Below are 11,454 nucleotides of genomic sequence, written 5' to 3'. Positions count from 1 at the left end.
TTCTTTGGGTAAATGCTGCAGGATTTAGGTCTTCCATTAGAGCCTTTGTGAGGAGAGATTGTCTTCACTTGATTCTACTTGGGAGAGGGTGAGCTTTGTCAAAGTAGAGGAAAACCCTTGATGGACCCTGGGAGGAACTTGCACAACACCAAGGCCAGGTTGTAAGAGTTTCTTTGTTTCGTTATTAATACAAACTGGTTTATTTTTCTCAATAGCTTGTGTTAATGAGTTATTTCATGTGTTCCTTGGTCTGCATGTTGAATATATGTTTTATTATATGAAATACAAGTGCTTGGTAATTGTTTGATTGTTTGTGGTTGCAAGAATTGACTTGAAGGAGGAGCTCATCCGGATTGTCAAGAACGGACTTCAACAACAGCGTTTTGGAATAAGGTAAGCCTAAACACTTGTAGTTTTCATGTAGTAAAAGGTGTATTTAGAGAAAGATTACTCCATTTTGTCTTGTTTGTCATTAGAATGTCTTAGACTTCTAGGAAGGTCAGTCGTGTCCGCACCCTTGACAGATTCCGTGTGACACTAGGGTTTGGGATAATGGGAATTGGGAATAGGGGTGAATGAATTTAGGGATATGGGGGAATAGTAAAATGAGTTAATGAAACTGGAAAAGAAGTGAGGGAATAAAAGGTGAGGGAGTGATGGCAACAAAACAAAGTTACAAACCCTAAGCAATCATGTTTTGAGAAAAAATTGCAAGGAAGTAGGGTTTGAAATTTATTTTTTTTACTAAATCATCATAAACATCTTAAGACACACTTTCATTGGCATTTGAATAGTTGTTGACTTACTTTGGACTGGAGGAAACCAAGCAAATTGAGAATTTAGATGAATTTGTGGTGAGAATGGCTTGCAGCTCTATGCGTCGCGCCACAAACACAATGCACCACGCCTCCTATATGCACCATGCCAGTATAGTTTTTATACTGTGGAAGGCGGCCCAATGTGCTATGCCTATCACCCAATGCGCCGCACCCACGAACTTGCACAGTTTTGCTGCAATTTTGCTCCCTTTGTTCAACACAGCCTTCTCTTGCTCAATCTTTCTTCTTTGAATGCAAATGAACTTTTTGATTCATGAAAAATGATTTATATACGGGAGCTTTTGATTTTTCATTCATAAAACCCACTTTTGTAATGTTTGCATTGTGACTTACTTTTTCAACTCTGTTTTTTGGGAAATTTACTTTATTTGTGCCTTTGATGAATTGAATGACTTGATTTTTTGTTTTCCTTGAAGGGGATGGAGCAGATGAAGCTTGGCAAGGTGACTAGGGTTGCTACTGAAGTTTTTTACATATGAGAGAACTAAAATTACACCAATTTATACAATAAAAGCCTAAAATACTTTGTTTTTCCTCAAAACAGGGTTTTGAGGAAAAATACATTTCTGAGCAAGTGATTATGAAATTGGTACTGGAACTTTGTTCAACCTCCTCATGCGCCTGCTGATCGTTATTGGACATTTTGAAGAGCTTTTTTATTAGACCATAGACCTAATGAAATTGAAACCCTAGAAATGACTCTTGCAAATTTAAAGACAAAAAGTGACTGCAAATGATCTTGATGAATGGAAATGGGCCAGCAGGTAAAGGACATGAGGGGAAATGTACTACAAGCCACTACCATCAGATGATCCATGCTCCTAATGGAATGCAGCTGACTGAGCGAGACACCTAATATGCAATGCAACAAGAGAATTTGATCTCTGACAGAGGGATGAAGATACCTACACTAACAGTATGGAAGACCCATTTTGGGAATCTTGTATCAAGTCAAAAAATGTATTGTAAAGTAAAAGTGTCACAAGACCTCCTCCAAGACAAGTCAACCTTCAAAACAGACGTCGACCTACTAGAAGGGACAAGTTGATGTCAAGACATGGCTTTTTGACCACCATATAAGTCTATAAATAAGTAGCACTCAACCTCATTTGAAGACACCAATCAAGTTCGATCAAGAGATAAGATAAGAATACCTAAGAAGGGAGTGAAGAACAAAGAGAAGAAAGAATACCAAAATCTGAAGTTTCTGGGCTACAATTCCTTCCACACATGTAAAAGATTAGGGCTTCATTTTGTTGCAGGTAGACCGAATTGCAGTCACTCCAAGAAGTTAAGTTTTGAAGTAATATTTATCTAGAATACAAGTCGAATTGTTGGAGAAGGAACTATTGTCCAAGAGAAGAAGAAAAGAGACCATCTTCACCATATTCTTGTCACACGTGTGAGTTAGGGTTGTTGTGGGAGGGTTGAGAATCACAGTAAAAGGTATAAGTCTGAAATTGAGGTCAAATATGAAGCAAGCCACTGTTAGAAGGCCATTTTGACTAAAGTTGAATTTTTGGAAGAAAAGTTCATCAAGGAGGGGTTTGAATTGGTCTTGGAGGGGTCTTGGTCAAGGCTCATAGGTCTTGGAATTCATCATTTGAAGTTCTATAATAAGAGAAGAGTTCTAGTGGGTTTTCCTCTCAAGAGGAGAAATTTTGGTCCTGGCTAATAGCCTATATATTATGTCCGATTTTCGTATTGATCTTCATTGTTTGGTATTTGTTTGATGGAATAAAACACTAATAATAACTAAGTAAAAGAAGAAGCTAATAAAGTTAAGTAAAAGTGCATCACAAGCAGTTATCAAAGAAAAGAGAAATCACCTAACCTAACTTCCCTAGATTTCTCAATTGATACTAGAACATTAGAAAAAGAACCAAGTTTAGTGAATGGTTTGATAGAAGAGGAAGGTTATTTTATTATGAGGATGAAACTTGTAATGGTAGAAACCCATGATGGTCTTCCTTTTCTTCACATTGAGAACTATCCAATAAGTGGAACAATGAGAAAAGAGATATCAATGCATTAATTCCATGGAAAACATGTTGAGTTGCAAGAGGTTATTTCTATATTTGATGAAAGATTGAAGCCTTTCCTCTATTCAGTAGTGATGGTGGTGCCAAAGTAGTAAATGGTTGCTTGGTGTAGTATGTTAATTTAGTTCTAAGTGGATGGATATAGTTAATAAAGGAGTCATACAAGGAAATCATCACTAAGATAATCCCATTGAGCCTAGTTCAAGGTGTCATGGGACCTTCAGTAAATAGTAGTTCAATGTAGGTATTAAAATGGATATTTTCTAGGAAGAATCCCATAGTGTGTTTTAGATATATTATTGATTTAGTTGATAGAGGTGGTGTTCTAAACTAATTGTAATCTTCCTTTCAATAGTAAATTCCAGAAGTCACCCATTTCCTAGTAGTAAATGGATCCCAAGACATTGGAAAAAGAACTAAGTTCACTGAAGGGTTTAAGAGAGGAGAAAGTTTTCTTTATTAGGAGAATGAAATTTGCAATGGTAGCAACCCATGATGATTTTCCTCTTCTTCACATTAAGATCATTCATATAGTCTACTATCCAAGGAGTGGGATAGTCATAAAAGAGGCATTAGTGCATTAATGCCTTGGAAAATTTGTTGAGTTGTAAGAGGTGATTCAACATATTTGAGGAAAGGTAGAAGCCTCTCCTTTATTCAAAATGATGGTAGTACCAAAGTAGTAGGGGATTCGCTAGAGTAGTGTTGGAGCAACATTTTAAGGAAGAATTTTTGGAACCACACAAAAGTTCACTACGCAAAAGTATACCACATAGGAAATTTGGCTAAGGATCATCACACAAAATGTGATAATTAGGGAAATTCGTTAGGCTTAGGTTGTGGGTTTTTTCTCATGGTAATAGTTATCACCCATAGTAAAAATAGGTTGTGTGGCATCTTTGTGCCATAATGTAAATTTATAAATAGATAAAGCCATGATGTAATATAAGGAGAGTTGCACATATATATTTGAGTGCATATGCCTAGACATAGCTACTTGTGTGTTTTGATTATGTAGTTGGATGTCTTGTAATGATTTCATGTTGTAACAACAGATCTATTAAGCTAGTGAGTTGTGATAGTTCGAATGTAATGCAAAATTCATGGTAATAATAAAATAGTTATTTTGTGTTAATTTTTGTGTCTGCGTAAGATGTGTTGAAATTGTTTGTGATTATGTTTTATAGTTCTATTGAACATAATGGATTTATTGTGGAGAATATGGGTATACTTAATTTTTTTATCTTGAATAACTAAGGACTAGTGGAAAGGTGTAGTATGTATATCTTTATCATCACTATAGAACTATCTAGGTTCCTATATTCATTCATATATGCCTCGGGTGAGACATCATCCGCTCATGGGTGATGCTAAAAGGGTTAGTGTTTGAGGGGTTTTGTTGGCTAATTCACTTCAAACCTAGGTCTACCCTCTATGCCCTAACAAATGGTTCCATTATTGGGACTAGGATCTATTGTTGGAAATATGATTTCATTGATGGCAAACGCAAAGAATTGATGGCCAAGGAAAATAAAATTATGGCAAAGGTGTTGCAAGGCTCATATTTTTCCAATCATATTGGTGTAGAAATTGGTAAAGGTGCAAAGACTCTAGAGTCATTACTTGTATAATAGATCATCCAAAATGCAGTTGGAACCCACCTAGATGGCTAGAGCTCTGAAAAATATTTCTAGTGGTTTGTGGAAGATTGAGAATGGCCACCTGGATTGAAAGTTAGATCCAATCAAATTTGAGGACCCCAAAGTCAAAAGATTTCAAAGCTAAAGTTGGTTTGAGGACCCTTTGGAGCATGTTCATTTTGGAAACATTTCCAAATGTGGTGGAGTCTTTTGGCAGAGCAACTAAAGGAGTCTCTATCCAAATCTTTGGGCAGACATGGAACTAATAACATAGTAGTAGGGAGAATATTGATTGGATCAAGGTGGATTCCACATAATAGCGCATCCCGATAGAGGTAGCTTAGTGGGTGTATCCCAAACAACCCTTAAGGAGCATTTAAGGGAACTATGGGGATGACATGAGCCAGGGTGGATGCTGATCTGATAGGAGCACTAAGAATGTTGTTTAATGGTGTTTAAGGTGGGTAAGACATATATAACAAAAAATCCTGCAAAGAATAATCCCAGAAGGTTTCAAGTACATGTAGAAGAGAAAGTCTGGGATCGAGCATGACTGGGAAACGTGGTGTGAGAAGAGGCATAACAAGCTTGAACCTAGTGGTTTTATTAAAATAATTTAATGAAGAAATAAATCATAATACAAGGTCTCGGGACCATTTCTCTCTCCTATGACAGGAGACACATGGAAGCAGATTATTGGTCAAAGGTGGAGCCATGTGACATCTCATCCCATAGGGCCAATACCAGAGGTTAAAAGAGCGTGCAAAATTTAAGCATCGAGATGGTTTAAGTGGGCTATGTGGTAACATATGAATGGTTGATGATGACATCAACATAGGGCCAATGAGAGGTGGATGTGTGTCATGTAGATTTGAGGGTTTTAGGTACCCGAACATGTTGTTTCTGGGTGATACGTGTCACAATTCTAGAGGCTCCAAGTGTCTATGATGATGATAGTATGATGTCATCCCACAAGGAGGACCCCATAAGGTTTTGGAATGGAACAGTCAACCTACGTGGGAGTTCAGAAAATGTGGTTGTTGTCAGAGCCAACTCAGTTTGGAATTGGTAGTGATTAGGTGCAAATGTAATGGTGGACCCTAGTGCAACACATCATCCTTGCAACGTGACCCTAGAAGGAAAATAGAAGAGTGCAAAGGAAGCAATCGGGTGACATGATTTTGTTACACATCTGCAACATATAACGCAAAGCACGGACCAATGGGAGAAGTGGAAAGGTGAACCCACTGAAACTACTCAACATGTAAGGTAAATCATGTAAGTAAATAAAAGTGCGAAAGAGGATTATGGTGGGCTTAAAAGGCATGGGACACAGGGGAAGTACATAATAGTAGCATCAGCTAATGAAAAGGTGGCAGAAGGCCCCATGGGATAACTCATCCCTAAGGCACAACCCTAAAGTTTTTTAAAAGGCACAATATATATGTGTTGAGAACCAAGCACCAACACTTGGTCCTATGCAATAATAAAACCAAGGGTGTGGAGTAGCTAATAAGGGAAATAATCCCTCAAGGCTTTAAAGAGGAAAAGCTCACAGTTAAGCACCTAAATATTAAAGAAGTGGTCATAATGTTTGTCCTTATGAGTGAAAAAGGGATAGAGCACTAGCGCTAGGGGCTAAAAGATAGTATATGGAGGCATGAATGAGTTAGGTAGAGTTTCTGGTAGTTTTTCCAAAATCAGTGGCAACCAAAATTAGAACTAGAGTTAAAATTCATGTCGAACCCTAATAAACTGCTAGAATAAGTAAATTAGCATATTTTATTAGTTTAAATTGCAAAAACAAGTAATCAGGGTTTTAAAACTTGAAGAGAATATTTAGAAGACTAAAATAAATAAGACATAGGAAAAAAATTAAAGGCTCGTGCAAGGATTCAAGTGAACTTAACTAAGAAGCACAAAAGCCAAAATATCAAGCCAAATTATTTATAAGTAGAATTGATTGAGGAATTCTGCAAGAATTTTGTGTGAGTGAGTTGGATTGATGCTAGTTTTTAATGGTGGATTTCTTAGTAATCAAAGATTGTTGAAGGTGTTTTGGCGAGTCTGTGAGGAGAAAAAACTAATTGTTTTGTATGGATTTGGAATTCATGTTTCTAGTGTGAAAATGGATGAAAAGTGAATCATTGTTGTCAAGCAAGTTGTAGCTTGCAGATCAGGGGTTGTAGCTCCTTCTAGTAGGTGTTGGTAAATATTTGGGGTTGTAGCTCCTTTCAGTTGTAGATGATAAATCAGGGAGTTGTAGGTTCCTCCTAGTTGTAGTCAGAGAAATTTTTAACAACAAGTTGTAGCTTGCCTTCCAAAGGAATTGAAGAACGAGTTGAAGAATTTGCCACATTCCTTTTGTTACTAATATTATTTCTTGTCATGCTCATATATATTAATTGTTGAACTATTTCTTGTTGTAATAATATTGTTACAAGTGAAATAAATTGTTAAAATTCCTACAATATTGATCCCCCCCCCCAGTATTGTCCTGGTTTATAACAATTGGTATTGGAGCAAAGTTATGTCATATCAGTTTAATACCTAGAAGAAAAATCAAGGACCATATTTTTCAGTGTGTGAGGAGACAAATGTAATTGTCTTGTCTGGATATGTCACTCATGGTTCTAGTGTGAGAATGGATGAAAAATGAATCATTAATGTCAAGAGAGTTGTATCTTACAGATGAGGGGTTGTAGTTCCTTACAACAGGTGCTAGTAAATATTTGGGGTTGTAGCTACATTCAGTTTTAGTTGATAAATCAGGGAGTTGTGGCTTCCTATTGGTTGTAGCCAAAGAAATTCGTAATAGTAAGTTGTAGCTTGCCTTGTGAAGGAATTGAAGAATGGGTTGAAGAATTTGTTTGTTCTGTGTTACTGATATTATTTCTTATCATGCTCATATGTATTAATTGTTGAAGTATTTCTTGGTGTACTAGTATTGTTACAAGTGATGGAAATTATTAAAATTTCACCCCAACACCCCTGCCCCCCCCCTCTGAGTATTGTCTTGGTATCTAACAATTGGTATCAGAGCCAAGTTACTTCATATCAGTTTAAAAACTGGAAGAAAGATCAAGGACCATGGAAAACCAGGAAAGAGGATTTACCAATAGGGAACCTATGTTCAATGGAACAAACTATGTGTTTTGTAAAGTAAGGAATAAGACTTACATTCAATCACTTGGAGCTTATGTATGGGATGTCGTGGAAGAAGAATATCAAACTCCTCCGATAGTGATTACCAAATATCATAAGGTTGAGTTTACATGCAAAGCTAAAGCCATGAATGCCTTGCTTGCTGGCCTACTTGAATCAAAACTTGTCAAAGTGATGGACTGCACATCTACCAAAGTTATCTGGGACAAGATGAGTAGCTTCTATGAAGCTGACAAAAAGGTAAATAAAGCTAAACTTCAAGATTTTGCAATGCAATTCAAGTCTTTGAGGATGCATGATGATGAAGATATTAAAAAATATTTGTTAAGAGTTGATGAGGTTTTGAACATTGTAAGAAGCCTTGATGAGAAGCTAGATGAAGTTGTAGCAGTTCAAAAGGTGTTGAGATCTCTTCCTGAGAGGTTTAATCCCAAGATTTCATCCATTGAAGAAATGACCAATCTGAACACTCTCACTATAGAACAATTAATTGGCATCCTTACTGCCTACGAGATGAGAATATCAAATGGAAATCCTACAACAAAAGAATCAACCTTCAAAGTATATAAGAATCCCAAGGAAGAGGATGATGATTCATGTTTTGAATCTAATGAAGAAGAAGCCAAGTTTTTGAGTAATCTCAAGAGAGGCTTAAGAAAGTATAAAGGTAACCAACCTTTCAAGTGCTTTAATTGTGGCAAAGTTAGTAACTATCCTTCAAAATGTATTGAAAAGAAGTATTATGATCTAAGAGAAAAATTCAAGTATAAAAATATAGAAATAATGCTAAAAAGAGGGGTCTTTATGTTCAAGAAGACTCCAAAGGAATTCATGCTAATGGCAATAGAAAATATGCAAGTCAAAGCTATTACTTATGATGATGAAGAGGATGAAGTGGACATAGAAGAGAGTTTGTAAGTGCACTTGAAGAAATTGAAAGGTTAAGAAAGAAAAATAGAGCTCTGAAGGAGTTATTGATTAAGGAAAAAGTTGAATTTGTTGAACCATTTCTCTTGCAAATTGAGGAAAGTAAGAAAATTTAGGAATCCTTAAATTAGTAGTTGAATGAGAAAAATTGAACTTGTGAAAGCCTGGAAGGAGAAATTGCTTTGCTGAGAAAAGAATTAGAAAAGGAAAAAACCCAGTTGTTTTTCAATTAGAAATTTGGAAAGGAAATTGAAAATTTAAATGAGTTGTTGGAAGCGCAGAGGGTTTCCAAAGATCATAGTGGTCTTGGATTCACTACAAGGAAAATAACTTCTAGCGGAGGTTTTTGTAGAAGCCCCTATAAAAATAGCCCAAAAAATCGTTTGTAATGGAGGTCACTAGTGGAAGTGGGCGAGAAGATGTTTTAGCGGATGTTTATTTTTATGGTGTGTCTACAATATATAAACACATCAATGCTTTACTATCCATATCATAACCTTTTCTGAATAGAACATGGTGCACTATGGCAGATTTATTTTCTTTTAAATAAAAAAAAACAATGCGCTAAATAACAAAGATCATTGGTGTGTATACTACTTGATAGCACCAGAAAAGGGTTAAGTTTACAAAAATGTGAGCCGTAAAATTCATTTTTCTCAACCATGTGTTATATTGTCACAACAACCTGATGCTAAACCAACACTGTAACAACCCAGTGTGTGCATAGTATTCCACACACTAGTGCTTGAATAATTGATAACACTGGAAAAAGGTTAAATTTTAAAAATTGTAGGTGTTATATACACCCGCAACACCAATGCCTTTCTTGTAGTAAAATTCTATGGTGCATACCTAGTAGGATCACCATTATAGTTTTTAAATTTAAAAAAAATGTGGTGTTATATTCCAATGAAGCATTGGTGTTGATCATGTATTAAAATGCCTCGTTGCATATTCTAAAGAGCAACCCTAGGCAGTGTTTAATTTTTTAAAAATTTGGTTCTATAGTTCCATAAAGCACCAATGCGGTACATGTATTCAAATGCCCCAGTGTATTTTAACAAAAGCACCACTATAGGTTTCTTAACTTTTTTTAAAAAGTAGTGCTCTTGGATATCTGATGCACCAATGTGGTTATAATAATGCACCAAAAGAGGGTTAAATAAAAAAACCCACCCGCCGTAAATTCCATTTTTGCCATCTACAATGTTGTAGAGCTCTAAAGCACTGTTGACACTCTTGTCTCATTCAAGTTCCTTGACATTGATGCTTCTCTTTTTCACCATCCTTTTGTATCGTGCTCATTGTGTGGCTTTCCAATTTTCTCAAATGGTGGTGATTTTTTTTTCTCAATTACATGTCAGTAATGCCTCCCTGATGAGAAAATGTCCAGGTAATGTCTATGTTTCTCTCTAATTTAATTTTTCAGCGGATTAGAACTGCAAAAAATCTCAAAAAATATATTGTTTTTGAAAAAAAAAAAAATTATGCACGGATTGCTCGACAGCTTTGGCTCACACCCATAGCGGTGCACCCTGTAAATTTATAGGGTGTATCGTTCAAGGTGCACCATCGTTTGGTGCATGAACCTAATGCACTGTTATTTTTTGGGTGCATTCATAAATTAAAATACACTGGGAAAATCTATAAATTATACTTTAATGCGTACATTTTTATGTTATGCTCGATGCATTTATATTTACAAAACACACCGTAGAAATAATATTAAAAAATATAGCTTGGTGTGTTTGATAACCTGGACATTTTGTACATGTGCGAAAAGGTTATACTTGTGCACGGTGCCTAAGTTTGAGATGCACCACGCTAAAAATTATAATTTGTGAACCAAAAGTGGTGTGTCATACGTATGTATGCATTGTATCTAATGTGGTTTTATTTGATAGCGCACCGAGCCAGTGTACTATCGTTTTTTGGGCGCACCGAGAATTATTTTTTTTAGTTAAAAATTATGTTTCCATATTTATAAGTAAATTTTTCATTTAATAAAAAAAATTGTTTTATGTATGAGGTTGATGTATTTTATATGTCAATCATGTATCAGAGACATCAACAGAGGGAGCTAGAGTAATGGCAGACCAATACAGTGTGGTTCGACCATGGGAGGCCCGAGAGAGGGAGAGGGATTTATACTCTCGCCCTATTAGTACAATTACCCAAACACTATTGAGGAATGTAGTCCTCCTCAAGTATTATGAGGAGGCTACATCCTTGAAGGCACACTCTATCTTGTTGGCACATCTTATCCATTGATGGAGTGTCTAGGAGAAATCTTTCCATGTCATTCCTGGGTTGTGGTATAGGCCCTCTAAAGAGGACATATATTTTATCACTAGCCTATCCAAGAGACAATAGAATTTTCCCTAGTTCCCTAATGTCCCCCTTGGGCATGCAGTAGAGAGTCAAATTTTATACTCTAAGAGATATGTTGGACATCATGCAGTCCATCCTGCATATTTTCAGGGGCATGGTGGGTAGATACGAATTTATTCTTTTGTTGCACAAGAGGTTAGGTGCCTGTCATTATTAGTGACCACCATTGCACACTTTAATGGTGATGGGTAGCGCATTAGTTGCCGTATTTTCTATTTTATTGATTCTTTGATTCATCCACCACGATGTATCAGATGGTCTACCATATTTTTGAGGCAAATTTGTATGGCTTCATATAGATGTCGTGCAATGATACATGGGTGGACGAGCTTCCCTTTTGCTTCAGAGATTTTTTGTTTATTTTTTTAGAGGTTTCCATAAATTAGGCCTGAATTTTTCTGCTGATGACTGAGGTGTAGATGCACATGTGGGGCTCGATGATGGCCAAGA

General features: G+C 36.3%; 1 protein-coding gene across 1 annotated transcript; it reads left to right on the top strand.

The window, feature by feature from the left end:
• Positions 1-7,611: 7,611 nt before the first annotated feature.
• Positions 7,612-8,604, top strand: LOC149181247 (uncharacterized). Its single transcript, XM_089414131.1, has one exon. It carries the CDS (start codon positions 7,612-7,614, stop codon positions 8,602-8,604), a length of 993 nt encoding a protein of 330 aa, XP_089270257.1.
• Positions 8,605-11,454: the final 2,850 nt, after the last annotated feature.

This window comes from Pinus tabuliformis, chromosome 3_2 (genome assembly GCF_031772625.1).
Source record: "Pinus tabuliformis cultivar Carrire ecotype Pingquan chromosome 3_2, CPIR1, whole genome shotgun sequence".
Classification (NCBI taxonomy): Eukaryota; Viridiplantae; Streptophyta; class Pinopsida; order Pinales; family Pinaceae; genus Pinus; species Pinus tabuliformis.
Note: the sequence above shows the minus strand (reverse complement) of the source record. Positions and strands in the feature narration are given on the sequence as shown.

What these genes read in the sequence shown, in the direction of transcription:
- LOC149181247 (XM_089414131.1), top strand. Translation starts at nt 7,612, where the DNA reads ATGGAAAACCAGGAAAGAGGATTTACCAATAGGGAACCTATGTTCAAT.